This window comes from Apis cerana, linkage group LG4 (assembly GCF_029169275.1).
Source record: "Apis cerana isolate GH-2021 linkage group LG4, AcerK_1.0, whole genome shotgun sequence".
NCBI classification, from domain to species: Eukaryota; Metazoa; Arthropoda; class Insecta; order Hymenoptera; family Apidae; genus Apis; species Apis cerana.
Window position 1 is genome coordinate 2,567,072 of NC_083855.1, and position 15,895 is coordinate 2,582,966.

At 30.0% G+C, this 15,895-nt stretch overlaps 1 protein-coding gene across 2 annotated transcripts in view; it reads left to right on the top strand.

Annotated features, from left to right (window-relative positions):
- Positions 1 to 15,895, top strand: part of LOC108000095 (transcriptional activator cubitus interruptus-like) — a 177,327-nt gene that overhangs the window by 155,872 nt on the left and 5,560 nt on the right. For both annotated transcript variants that reach the window (XM_017060266.3, XM_062073541.1), the window contains exons 4-6: positions 2,274 to 2,471; positions 10,563 to 10,831; positions 15,080 to 15,334. In XM_017060266.3, the coding sequence (XP_016915755.1) occupies positions 2,274 to 2,471; positions 10,563 to 10,831; positions 15,080 to 15,334 (722 nt within the window). The remainder of the gene's footprint in view (positions 1 to 2,273; positions 2,472 to 10,562; positions 10,832 to 15,079; positions 15,335 to 15,895) is intronic.

The following is a 15,895-nucleotide window of genomic DNA, read 5'->3' on the forward strand; positions in this document are numbered from 1 at the left end:
TAAATTTGAAAATAAACTTGAAACAAAAACATAAAATAAAAAAAGGAAGCCTAATTAGAAAAATAAGAAAGAAAGAAAATGCAATTCGATTGAAACGAGAAAAGACGGATGAAAGAAGAGCTTAAGAAAACTACGAACAAGTTGCAAAGGCGATAAAACAACAGTGTAATTAAGAAAATTCCGATAAAAGTTACAAAAAGGAATAGGGATTGGCGATGCAAGAAAAAGCGGTGTATCGAAAGGAGAAGAAGAAGGAGAAAGAAAGCAGGCGAAGAACCGCCACCATCATATAACCAAACGATGTCCTGTACAAGCGAGCCGCCACCACGAGCTTAAGAAAGTGGTTTGTATATTACGTCGTTGGCCTGCGGTCGCAGGCAAATCGCCGCTAAAACGTTCTGGCCGCAAAATCAGGCTTTCCTTCTCCCTCCGATCTTCTCCTTTTCCATCCTTACCCGACTTCTCTCCTTCACCTTCTCTGGTCAGTTCTGGATATCTACCTGGTTACGAGCGCGCGCACCGAAAGGCAAGTCTTTTAAAATCCACGTCGGAGAATATTCCTTCGAGGTAGTACGAGCCGCAAGAATTCGTAGCGCTTAATTGAACTGGTTTTGCAACGTCTTGACGGTTCGCATGGAAATTCGCACCGGTGAATCCGCGTTACGAATTGATCCTTCGATGCCTTCTTATATCGATATTTCAACGTTGTTTGATTTTTTTTTTTTATCTTCATATTTATGCTGTTGAGAAAGCGAGATTCCAGGGAGAGTATGCTGGGAGAGACTTTAATGCCCGGCGATGATCCTGAATATGATCGTCGCATTTCTCGCGTAAAATATTTGCTGCTGCTATTTTTTTACTTTCATATATTTACGACATTGTATCAACCATGGATATGTATTTTTTTTTATTTATTATAAATAAGTCTTTAATTTTTATTTGGATTCGTTAAACCGTGAGTGTATTCGTATTAATTTCAATAATTATAATTTTATTTTGAAAAAGAATTTTTAAAATGCAATGTTTCGATTTTCCTCAAAATTGATATTTTATTCGAAATAGTATACAAACTTTTTTTCAATGGCATTTTCTCAAACTCAAAGCAGAAATTTTTTTGTGGATCTCTATTCAGGATTCGTCTTTCTCATTATAATAATGTTAAATATCGTTTAAATATCTTTTTCATTTACAAATGGTTTCTAGCTTCAATCATCAAAGATATTTTTTAAAAAATGTAATAGCCGAAAAAAAGATAAGCATATTAAAAATATTGTCACAAGCAAATGATTTATCAAAAGTTTGCAAAATTTAATTTATAGAATTATAAACTGCAGTCCTCGTGATCTGATTATCATGGTATTATCAAGATAAGAGCAATACTAAAAAAATTATTCTATGAATTTTTTAAACAGAATAATAAAAAAATAAATATTTAGAATATTATTGGCAATTTGAAATATCGAGATATCTGAAAAAAATTCTATTAACTTTGATGTTTATAAAAACTGTAATTTTAATATTTCTAATTTAATTAATTAATTTGTAAAAATAAAACGTTAATTTCTAAAAATTTTTCAGCAAGTATTCAATCATAATTAAAATATAGTTAAAACTTTAAAGTAAATCATTTAATTTATTTATTTAATTTTATAATTTCATGTGAATTTTTCAAATATTTCAAAAATGTAAAATATAACATTTTAAGTTTTTAAGTTTCAATATTATGTTGCTGAAGATGAAGATAGAATATAGAATATTTGAAGATTTATATTTAACGAAGATTTTAAAAAATAATCAATTGATTATGTTATAATAATGGAGAATAAATTTTATGAAAATTAAAATTAGAAATCACTGCTATTCCAAATTACACCTATACCTTAATGAAATCTATATTTTCATTCTAATCTGTAATTTTTTAATTAAACTAAAGTTAATTAAAGTTTCAAATATGTATTTTCCATATATTATTCAAAATTTAAAATATATAATAGTTTATTAATTTCTCTACAATTTCATCTCAGTTTTATTCCTTCCCTTTGCAATAATTTTTTTATTTCTGCTAAATAAAATGATATCCCAAATTCGTCGTAAACATTTCCTCCATATTGAAAAAGTTTCATATATAAATAGTTAACAAATTAAACCCAATTCTACTATTAGAAAATTAATTTCAACTTTTGAAAGATTCATCACTAAAATTATTCAACCCAATTCTAATTCGAAACTAATTGAAATAAAACTATATAAAAAATGATACTTACAATTTTCAGTGTCGGCATCATCAAGACTAGGAAGTCCAAGAGCGTCCGCGATCAGGGCGAGCCGGAAACGGGCGCTAAGCAGTTCTCCATACTCGGATCGTTTCGACATCGACAGCATGATCCGATTCAGTCCAAACAGTTTGGCCTCCATCGTGAACGGTTCTCGGAGCAGCAGCGCGAGCGGCAGTTACGGCCATCTTTCCGCTGGTAAGCGACCATTTACACAGTATCATTATTACCCAACCTGTCTTTACGTATTGAATTATATCCCGACAAGATTTACCGCATAATTAATTAAACGTTGACTCGAAACGAGCGAAGAGAATCGGTATCGAACGGTATATACGGTGCTCGAGTCCAACACGTTGAACTTAACTCCGTGCAATTGTGAATAATTATTACCAGTTGCTCGGCCCGATTACTCATTTCTCGGTTGTAAATTTTGGATCCGCGTGAAAACACCTGTGCCTAATTATTCACCTCCCTGGACGAGAAGAAAAGGGAGTTACGTTAGAGGTAGAGACGTTACGAGCGATTTTCTACGGATAAATAAGCGGGTGAATCGCGAGAGACAGGGAAAGAAGCAATTAAGAGATCACCCGCGCAGGCATTACAGGGCCCCGAAAACGTAAGTCACCGAGTGTTTACTCGGCGTATTTTCACCATGGTAACGTTGATTGATCGCCCGTAATTACTGGCGCTGGTTCATCGTCGATCGGTGCCTCGGCGCGGCTATAAACGTTTCGCGAGGGGTATGTACGCGACACGTGAATTATACGCTTGTAATTACACGTGTAGTCGGGCAGCGCTCGGTTGTTAATGCGCGACTACCGCGTGACAACCGTATTTTCCGAGTTATTGCCAACGTCACGGAGATATGGAGCTTTCAAAGGAGTCAAATTTTTGTACGCTGTATGTTGGTCTCGTTTCGCAGTTATCAAGGGATAGTAGAATTTGAAAATTTAGTATTTTATCATTCTCGATTTTGAATTCAGCTCTATGCTTAATCAAGCTTAATCAAGGATGAATGATGGACGTTGGATCCTTTTAAGATTATATTTTTTCCTTTTTTTTCATTTGGCATAGATTAATAATGGAAATATGTATTTTTTGATATTCTCCTAAAATTAGTAAGATCAGTAATCAATCAAATGTCATGTTACGTAAGTTCTAATAACAAGTTGTACGTATAATTAAAATTTAAAAAATTTTGATTTTAATAAATATAAGAATTCATATTTTGAAGATATGAATTTTTTTTTAAGGCAAACTTAATTTCAATTATTTATTCTTAATAGTAGTAATAATTAAAAATATAATTTATTTAATTTTTCAATTTCATTCAATATTAAGATAATTTCAATGTATTCAAAAATTATTTAAAAAAAAGTTTCTTCTACAAGAATTAATGTGTGTTTATTATATATGATAATTAGTATCATTGCAAGCTTAAATTTTAAACAAGTTAAAAAATTTTTTCCAACTTCTAACTTTAAAATTACTAATATCTCACTATCTTGTATACGTACACTTATACTGCATTAATTAACATTTAATGCACAATAACTACAATCAATTACTACAAAACATTTCTTTTCAAGAAAAAATTTTATTTATCTCAATTTTTAAACGAACTATAAAATCTTCCCCAATCCCTAACCTCAAAATTATCAATATCTCTCATCTCGCTATCTCATACACGTACACTTCACTTGCATCATTCCCAAACAGGGTAACGATTCTCACGAATCACGTTATAATATCACGAAAGCATTATTGCCGGGTGCACATCATTTACTCATCGCATGGAGAGATATAACATTCGTCGTAAAACGTTGAATCGTCGATTTCTCAGGAAAACGCGAGCCCCTGGTCGGCCCGAATTACCATAATTACCTATACGAAACGAATAAAGTCATTGGTGATTTGCGTTGAGGAGGGCCTCGTCCTCGCAAGGATCAGGTCCTGACGTTTAAGGGCGTGCAGAAGGGGGAATCGAAGAGGCAGGGCAGGGGCATCGAATTAAGGTGGCGATGCGCATGAAGCCATTATGCGGCCGGGTGCACGAGGAATCGCGCTCGTCCCACAAATCGGGACCCGGACCTCCTTGCTCGCGACTTAAGGGTAGCCGGTAATTTGCGATTAAATGAAGTAATTAACGGATTAAAATTCAAGCGACGCGCGTCGTTTGTCAGCCTGGCGTCGTACGATGCCTCGTAGGGCGCTGTCGCTCATTGAAATACGCCATCGCGCGCTACCGATCAGTGATTCCTTTCCTTTTTTTCTTGGGAGCATTCTTTCAGAAAGGAGGTTCGCGAAGAAAAAAGGCGCATTTATAAACGCGTTGAGTCGCGAGGAAGAAGTAAGAATTCGTGGAATTTGCCTTTCAGTGGGAATTTTTTCGCGTAATGGAGATCTGTATTCAATCTCTTAATTGAATATTTTCATCTTAACGATGGGAGAAGTTTGTGTTAAATTTTGTATTGTATTGATTGATATTAAATTTTTTTTTTTCAATTAGAAAAAAAAATATTTATATAGTATGTATATATGTATATATTTATTTTTACTTATTTTCATAAAATAATCTTATACTGAAAAAAAATTAAATTGTATTTGACAAATTTTTAAATTCAATTTTTTTTTTAAACAAAATTTCAAATTAAAAAATGTTATGCTTTTTGACAGAATACGTTTTTGCATGAATAGAATCATCTTGTCTCTTTGTAGCACTAATCATGAAACATTATGTTCAAAGTTATTATATATTTATTTTTGATAAAGTATATTTTAATTTAGAATTTATAAATATATAGAATGATTTGTAAATTATATTATTATATTTAATGATTACATTTATGTATAATAATAATGAAAAGAATTCTTTTATTGCTTGGAAAGATGTATTCTTATTATGCATTATGTATAGTGTAATATAATTATTAAATAAAAAAGATTCTCTGAAATTAATAGATTCTTTTAAAGTAAGTTCTTTTAAATTAAAAGTTCTTTTAAAGTTTATTATTAAGGACATAAGTAATATAAATATATATAACATAAAGTATAATTAAATAATTATAATTTTATAATATATTTATTATTTTATAATTTATAAATATAAATATAATATAAATATAATATATCAGTTTGATGTCCATGTTAAAATATTTATTGCTTGCAAATACCTGTTCAATAATCCTTGTACTTTCACAAACACTTAATTCATCGTAGACATAGGCATTTTAAGGAATTTTCATTACATTATTCTAAAATTAGTTTTTAAAATTATTTTAGAAATAATTTATTTTTCAAATGATGCGAATATTTCATTTCATACGAAAATATATTTGCAATTAAATGATTTATTTAACATTTCACGAAATAAATTATTTATTACTTAATTTCGATAAAAATAACTACTTTCTCAATATATTTATATTATTATTGCTTTTGATTAACACTATTACACGCTTATTACTATTACTATTATATATATTATTCAATATATATTCTAAAAGTTATTTTAACAACGAATTTTTCATTAGGAAATAAATATTATTTTCTAAAATAGTCAATTTATTATCTTTAACCTCAAATTAATCGAATAAAGAAATATCCTCAATTAAAATATTTATTAATAATGAAATATTAAATGTAATAAAAAGCTTTAAAGCTTATTAAAAATCATTATTTTTAAATTATTATTTAAAATGAATTTTGTTCAGAGTTATATTCAGATCATCATGAAATATTTGCCATAACCTAATCTCAATTGCAATATACTTTATATATATTTTATTATGAAATAATAAATAACTTCGCTTATTATTTTCAAATTATTATTTGAAATAAATTTCACCTAGCTATCTCAATATTTACCTCAACTTTTCGATTTTGCAAAATATATTATCAGATATAAAATGCATTCGAGCGTTTGAAAATCTATTCTATACGGAATAGCGTTACCAATTAACAGTCAATCGTCGATGCAACGGTGCCACAACGCGTGCTTAGGCGATCGGTCACGCCCATGATTGTCTACGTTTCTAGGCGGTGCTTCATAAAAGCGAGCACGTTGCGTGAACACGGACTCTTAACGATTATCGGTGGTTCGTTATAAAACGATGATGAATATTGGTGGATGTTTCTCAATTCGATGACATTAATCAAACGAAACTTTCAGAGGATTCATAATTTTAAGAAACATTGACCGGTGGCCATTTCCTGAGAAACTGTACGGTTATCGAGTTAAACGTATCATTTAGTAATTACGCAACAGTCTCCAAAAGATTGTAAATGACCGTCGAACATGAGAAATATGAAACAGGAATTTAATATATTTCTTTGCATCGTAAATTAATTATCGATCCTTGTCAATAAAGTAGATAAAGAGAATTGATAATGAATATGCAGATTGATCATTATATTTTTAGAAATTTGCAAATATCGATTTTGTGGAAAAAGAATGTCCCAATAATTCTTTTCGTTTTCATGTTATATACAGATTATATTATTGAAATTTTTATGTTTGTATATTTCATAAAAATATAAAGTTGATTATATACATTGTATATTATATTAAAATAAACATAATATTTTATCACTTATAAAATTTGTTATATTTATTTAATTCTTCGTGAAAAATGTGAGTCATTTATATTGTATAATATAAAATAAAATTTCAAATTAAATATTTGAATCTCTTAAAAGGAATTCTTCTTGATATAATTTTTAAATATTTCATTCAGAACGAGTTATTGTATAATGAAGTAGGGATTTTAATAAATATTCTAAAATTTAAAAAAATTTTTTTGATTCTTAAAACATATAAAAAACATCGAAAGATTAATATAAAAAGTGTTGTAGTAAGATTAACTATTTTCCTTCATCTTTTTGAAATTTTTATTATTTTATTGATCAAACTGACTTATTTGCAAAATACAAATATATAAAATCATTTAAATAATTATTTTGTAAAAAATTATCAAATCCTTTGATTTATTCTATCAAACATGTAATTATAAGTGAAAAAAAATTCTATAATTTATAAATATAAATTGTAAATTCTTTAATATTTAATTCACAAAATTATTGTGCAAGAAATATTGTTTGCAAAAAAAACGTTATGAAAAACTTAAAAGAGAATTGGATAAATATCATTTATCCAAAAATAAACATTTCTTAAATCTTCTATCATCAAAAATCTAGCGTGCAAATAAATTTTTCTGAAATAAAAAAATCATTTTTTTTTTCTTATTTCAACAATCGATAAATCGAAAAATTATAAAATTATAAGCAAATAGAAAAACAATTTGTTCTGATATTTCATATGCCAAGTTTATGTCTTATTCTTGGATATATACGAAAGAAAAAAAATCACATTTTATGTGTGAGACTGTAAAATGCTCGTTGAGTTGTGTATATCTTGGGGCGCATTGATCGCTCGTCATGATTCGAATGGATATAAAATCGGAGGAACACACTGAGATGCACGCCTACGATGCTTTATTCAAGAACACTATAATTTTATCGAATTGATGGTAAATCGTAATGGTAACCGGTTGTCTACTCATACACTGAACGATAATCGCTTAATCACCGATGATTTCACTGTGCGATGCCGATGATCGTATGCAAAAAATTTCATAAAACGCGAATCCCGATGTCATTGAATGGGAATGCGTTGGAAAATTTTTTCAATTTACGATTCATTGCATTGTCGTTGGAGACGATACATTGGACATAAATAGCGATTTTCTCATCATCTATGTTTCCCTTTGTATTCAACAAATTATTGTAAGTTCGAAATTAAGAGTCAATATTGTGTTAAGGCAACATTTCTAACTTTCCTTTTTTTCGATTAATTTACGTTATTCGGTTTTATTTCTTTCATTGCGATTACGAAAGGAAAATCTAAAAATTATTATATTTATTAGTTGTAAAATTTGTTCTGTATTTTTCTTTCTATCTGAAATTTAATTTTTTATTAAATTAATGTTTTTCTTGATTCTCTTTCAAGAATTTTTACAATTTTGTAAATCTTATGAATCATATGTTTAAAATTCATTATTCTATTGTTTAGAAAATTTAATTTTTTCGAAATAAATTTTTCTTTTATCAATGAATAAAATATAATAGCACGAAATATAATAAATTAATTAAGAATAGAATGTAAATATTGGAAGATCTAATTTATAGAACAACGATATGGAGTCTGTCAATCGAAAGGTTCCGATTAGAAGGAAGCATGATCGTCAAGCTTGTCACGTAACGTACCGACATCGCCATATCGAACGACAACGCTAATTTAGCCAGTGGCAATTGAGCGAACTCGATGGCAACTGTGTATCGTATCGTTAATATTTCATCGTGTACCGATTAAATTGCCACTTTATTCAATTATATATATTCAATTATATGCGGCTTTAAAATTCGACAACATCGGATATGTAATTCAGGTCATTGACGTAGCACGAGCAAATCAGATGATAAAATCAAAGATCGTAACATGACAAATGCAGATGGTCTGATGCAGATGTTGCGGTTTCTTATCACTGTATCATTTATGTTTCATTATATTTATGATGATTATGCAATGCATAAGAACTAGCTATTTCGATATTATATGTTTCGATGTTATATGATAAAATATGAAAATTATGAAACACATAAGTAAGAAAGATTAAATAAACTATTTAAAATCAGAAATATAATATTTTTATGAGCAATGGTAATCAAATTTCAAAATAAAAGAAAAAGCATCGAATTATAAAATTGTTATGTATTTTCATAATTAATTTTATATTTCTTATTCTTTTACAAATTTATTGTAATCTACTTATTAGAAATGTGGAATAGGAAAAATCAAATGAGCGATTTAAAATCAAAGATATATAAACTGTGCGTAAAAATTTTATAATTAATAATCGTTTTTACATTTCCTAATTTCATCACTGGAAATGAAAATGTAATCCATCACATACCAACGAAACTTCAATTAGATTAACGACCGACTGTCAAAATTTTCTCCTCTTAAGAATCGAAATATTTGAAATTAATATCAACGCGCCCTATCTGAAAATCACAATGGCACATTTCGACATAACGCATTTCTCTCATTTACACCAGCTTTAAAACCAGCAATCGTACGAGCGATGTCCTATCGCTCATCTGTACCAACACAACATAAACGAACTTCATTATATACCGCGAATCCCCTATAACGAGAAAAGATAATACTCAATTCCATTGGTACGCGATGTCCACCCGGTGTTTTATAAATGTCTCTCTTAAAGTACACGTTTATCGAACCGCGTGTCATGTCCTATCATTTTCCGTCCCCGTGTTGGGGAGAAGGAACGACAACAACGCAGGTAACACGGCCCACACGATCACACATACACAATCTTATGGTTTCGTAAGAGTGGCTCGTAGCATTGAAATGCAAGCTTGGTCTACGTGCCGGAAGTCCGGCGTGGCGTGTCCCGACTATCAAGAGAATGGACGCGGTCTCGATTTCGATCTCTCGATCGATTATCCCTCGGTATATCGCCACCCTCGTCCATCGAGATTCGCGTTAATTGTTAAACCTAACAACGACATACGCAGGGATTGGACATGTGTGTATATCGACTCGTGAAATCAGCACTGTTCGCACGAATAATTCCATGTTAACTTTTCCCCCCTTGTCGGCGTTGTAACGGTATCGGCTTTCGGCTTTCTACAACGGTCAGCTTGATTTCCTCGTAATTAATTATCGTGAAAGCGCGCTCCGGGCATGGGAGGAACGTACGCAACGTTTGATACGATAAGATACACGAGTTGGTTGTTGGTATTGCGTTCGGCTTTTATTCGAGATGTTAATTGGGAGTGACGAGTTAAGTCGTCAGAAGGATTATTCGTGTTTCTTGATGTTGTTCCGTTAAGCTGGATGCTCATGGGCTTTATCGTTATATCATATGCGTTGTATGAATGTTTAAATTAAAAATTCTTAAAATTAAGATTTTCTTATTTCTGATTGATAAAGATGTCATGAAATGAGAATTCAATATTTTTATTTTTATTTCTATTTAAATTTTATTCTAACAAGAAGTATTCTTGTTAGATTTTAATAAAAAATAAAAAAAAAGAATAGAAAATATACGAGTAAAAATAAATCTCTTCTGTAATAAAAAAATAAAATATAATATACGAATAAAATAAAATATTAATTTTAGTTTATAAATACACTATTATCTTTTCTATATTTTACTTCTCATGCACATGTTATTAATTTTTTAAATTATTTTTCTGCTACAGCAATGAGCCCAGCTTTGGGAATGCATCCGGGAATGGCGCCTCATTTGCAACAACTTCAAGCGCATCTTTTGAGGAGTGCAGCAGCCGCAGCGCTTCTACCCCATGCTCATCCTCTGCAACCCCCTGCACCACCTCCACCACCACCTCATCCACATCCTCATGCCCATGGATTATCGCCGCATTCGCAGTTGTACGCAGGCGTGCCACCCCATTCTACAGCCTCAGCAACTCTTGGACCTCACGGGGGAGGATTGCCGCCCAAAACTGAGGTAAGAAAAGAATTTTACGATTTTCAATATTAATTACCTCGATATTAATTACATCAATTCTAATATTTTCCAGTTTTCAAATAAAATCTTGTTCACCTTATTCTTAAGAAATATCTAAATCATTTTAAAATCTAATATAATTTGAAATAAAAATAAATAACTGTTAGTAATTAATTACTGATATATTTCTCATATTTGAACAGTAATTATTTACTACTTTTAGAATAAATCATTCAGATTAACTAAATTCTTTAGATTTTTAGAATAAAGCATAATTCTAATGTTTAATTTTTAATGTCTAATAATTTTTAAGAATTATAATACTATAATAATACTATAATAATTATAATACTATAATAATCTAAGTATAATCTTAATTATCCTAAAAATTATGAATTTTTATATAATTATTATTATCCTATAATATACAAAAATAAATAACTCTTTGTCAATATATTTCTTACATTACTTTAATGTTTCAAAAAAAATCATAATATCTATTTCCATATAAAATGATCCAATATCTCAGGCACGATCGTGCAATGTAGGGATCTGTTCAATTGTTCCTATACAGAAACAATTTGATACAATTTATAAAACAACTAATCGACTATTTCGACTTCTTTTGAGGGAAGCCCACTGTCCAAGGGACTCTCATAGAGCCCTCAAGGGATCTCGAAGACTTCTCAGCTTCATCTTCGCGGCACGCAAGAGAGGGAGCAAAGGGGGAAAAAGAGAAAAAGATTGGGTTACCCTCGCATGGTCCTCGGGTTACAAGCAATCTTGCGCACATTATTTCGCAGATTCCACCCCCATCCACCTGACCATCGTCCTTTTTCTTCTCCTCCTCCTCTTCCCTTTCTCCTTCTTCTCTCCCTCTCTTTCCATTCACCTAGGATTCTCCTCTTCTTCTTGTTAATCGCGGTCCACGTGTATCACAAGCTTCTTTGTTAGTCTCCCTGTTCCATTATGGCGGCCTTCTCGAATCTACGTTTCTAGCCGGCATTCTGTTTCTCCTGTTTGCTCTGATTTATTTATATATCCACACGCGGCGTTTTCATTTTCTACACGACACGCCGCGTGTCCGCACGCTGTAAAGTTTCATGATCCTGATTGCATCGACTCGTGTTTCTCCCTGCGTTCCGACTATAGTGCAACGTTCCGCGTTCCCACACCGAGAGGTGATCGATGGATTTATAGGCGCCTCGTAATCGAGAGCTTCTTCCCTCTTATTTCGCATGGATTAAGTCTGATGGATGGCTTGGAAACGTCACTTTCAGAAACGTGAATCCTCATTTCATGACATCTTTATGCTTATGTATCGATGTAAAATAAATCTATTTTTATAGTCGAATGATAAATATTGGATACGAAAATTTATCTAAAAATTTATTATTTTAGATATAAATATTGATATAACGCAGTAGACAAATTTTGAGTTATATTTAAGTTTTTGTGATATTTTGGAAAAAAAGGAAAAAGAAAATTTCACTTTTAAATAGTGGAATATGTATATTCATCTTTAATCTTTTTTTAAATATCGAACGAATAAAATTAACTTTTTTGAGAATTAACGAAAAAGAGGATAATAGTTCACGATTTTGAATCGGATTAATAAATAAACAAAAAGTTAGAAATTTATCGTGAAACTGTGATGGCAGAAAGCAAATCATACAATAAGAAATTTTTAATAATAAATATGCAATGAAAATTGGATTTGGAATATTGAATTTGTATATATTGAAATATAAATATGGAATATAGAATTTCGTTGTATATTAATTTTAATATGATATGCCATTCAAGTGAAATATAATAAACTTTTAAACTAGAATTAAAAAATATATTTTTGATAAATGATTTAAAAAATTATATTAAGCAATGAAACGATATCAAAATTAAAATGTAAAAATTTAAATTCAAATTTTAAAAAATCGATATTTATTGTTTTTATTCCGATTTTCTCATTTTAATCTCTATATTAAATTTCTTATCTTGTATATAGATGAAAGATTGTTGGTTTAACATGAGCTACTGCTGCTACTGTTTACTATAAACACGTATGTTTTATTGTATTCATCGATGTGGATGCGATAAATTTCTCGATTGGACAACTTAATTGAAGGAAATTCCAGTAAAGCATTCACGCGTTTCTCGGCACATAAGCAATATAGCAACGACGGTGTATCGTCGAAAGTTCCTTGAAAGTGTTAATGATCTCTATCTACGTTCTAATATATTTTCCTTGGGCTACCAGAAAGTGCTAAAAGTTTTCTCCAGGAACGTTTGCCTAATATCTTCCTAACCTTGAAACTACTTTCATCCGAGTCTTTCCTGTATTTCTATTAATTTTGATGTTGTCGATTGTCAAATTAAAAAAAACTTGCAGAATTCGATAGATCCATCATCAGAATATCGCATAGTAATAGCAAAATATTAGGTTGGAAAGAAAGTTCTTGAGATTTTTAACTATTAAATTCAAATGCACATATCTTAGCTCAAACAAAACTTTATTAATCAAAATAAAGATCATTGCAATCAATACATTTTTGCCAACGTGAAACAAGTTTTGTTATTCCGGTTGATTAAAAATCTGGAGTCCTGGAATTAGAATAGAAAAATTGTTCGAATTTGCTTTTTGTTCATTATGTTTTTATCCTTTTGAGAAATCAGAAAAACTAATTTGAAAATAAAATTAATGTCACATTTTCACAGAGAGAAAAATGCACTTTAATTGTATGCAAAATCAATGCAATTTAATATCAATTTAATCGAAAACAGAGCATTTAAAATTAAAATAACAAAAACTGTAAGAAATTTCTTTTCAAGTTAATATTAAAATAGAATAAAAATTAGAAATTTTGCCTTTTAAATTATATCTATTTTAAAATTTATTTATTAGATTCATAATATCGATTTGTATTTTATTATGATTTATAATACAATTCAATTTAAAATTTTAAGACAATTTATATTTGCTTTAAAATAGGCAAAAATTACAATGAAAAATAAAAAGGAATATCATTAAACTTGATATCTTACATCCAAAATCTATAATCTACAATCCAAAAAAAAAAAATTATTAAAATTCTAATAATTTTCCAAACACAATTAAGTACATTCTAAAATATATCTGCAATATGATCAAATTAAAGATTCTAACAATATTTTTCAAAATTCCTTCATATCATTTCAAACATCCTACAACAAAGCTTCTTTCATGCCAATTCAAACACCCTCTTATTTCCTTTACATTATTAAATCCTCGAACCACTGTTCAACCTTCCTTTCCATTTCGCTTTCAATTTAACACGAGATACAAACCGCAACGTGGGCGGAGATATTCAGAACTATGTCTGTATCATAACGCAGAGGCGCAACCATCGGTTTACCAGGGCAAGCAAATCGATCGATCGGCAATGTTGGTACGCGATAATTGCGAGATCGCGTGCAGATCGTGTGTCACGAGGCGCTTCCAGCACTGGCATCTCTTGAAAGCCGGTGTTTGTTTCAGAAAATTGTTAGCCTAGTGTCAAAGATCGCTGGATATCTACCTTCTGAATTCCTCGGGCGATCTAATTAGCATCTGCTATCGGTGGCTACCGAGTCAATCGTAATTGCTCGCACGGTGTGAATTGGGCCTTGATATATGTACACGGGTCGTGATTAATCTTTTTTACTCCGTGACGCGAGAAATTATAGTGAATTTTACTCGATTTAACATTGGCGTGTAATTGTCGTGTTGAAACTGAGAAACGTCTCTTTAACATTGGACGAAATTCAAACAAATTAAATTAGTTAAGATTGACGCGGGATTATATCTAGTCATTCGCGCGATTTTGTATCACTAATTAAATCTTATTTTGTTTCTGATTAAATATCCATTTGAATTAAATTTTTCATATTCTTTGGATTTACATTTGCAATACTTTTATTTATTTATATTTTTCGAAGTACTTTATATATTTATATAATATATAATATATTTAAATAGATATAAATTAAATAAATATAATAATTTAATTCAAATAAAAATATCTGTGTAATAATATTAATAATATGAACAATATATTGTTTATATTTTCATTATTTTTAAATCATGTTTCTTTTATTCCTTGACATGCACCAAATTTCTCCGTACGATTTTTTCGTGTACCCATCTATCACATAAAAACAGAATTGGTCGATTTCTGAAAGTGGATAATGGAAAGAGAGATTGGTAATCATCTGTTATTATCGCGATTGCAGAGCGCTGAATCATGCAGAAAAGCGTCGGAATCGACAACCAGGTCGGTGACGGCCGAGGCGGATACATCTTCGAGGAGAACTTCGACCAAGGTGAAAAGAGAACCTGCGACGACCACGTCGAACGCCACGACGACCACTGCACCACCGACTCATCCCCAAGGGCTGAGCCCCAGCGAAGATCTCCGAGACGAGCCCGGTGACTTTATCGAGACGAATTGTCACTGGAGAGATTGTGGTCTTGAATTTCCAACCCAGGTTAGAATTTGAAATTTTTATATCGTTCTTTAATTTATAGCATTTAATTACATTTCACATTTCATTTTTAATCTAAATCACAATTTTATTCGTATTGATTTATATTGAATTACTTTTAATATTTATTTATAATTCAATTTTATTTTCATATTTTTATAAATAATTAATTCATCTTTCATCTTTAGTCAATATATTAAATATTTTATAAATAAAAATAAGAAAAAAAATATTATTAAATTTGTTTATCAAAATTCAAAATAAAACAAACAAATATTAGATATAAATTGAATATATAGTTGCAAGAAAATATTAAATATTATTTATTTTAAAATAAGAATTTAAATATTTTAACCGCTTCTTGTAAATATTTTATCTTTTGAATTTTATAAAATTTATTTTATATAAGAAACATTATGTGACTATGCTCTCTTCGTCTTTCATATGATGTTTTACAAAATATCTATTATACTAAAGATTTTTTGACATAATATTTTTTTATAAAAAATAACAAACTATATCGATTAAACAATTTTTATAAAAATATTCTTTCTTAAAGATATT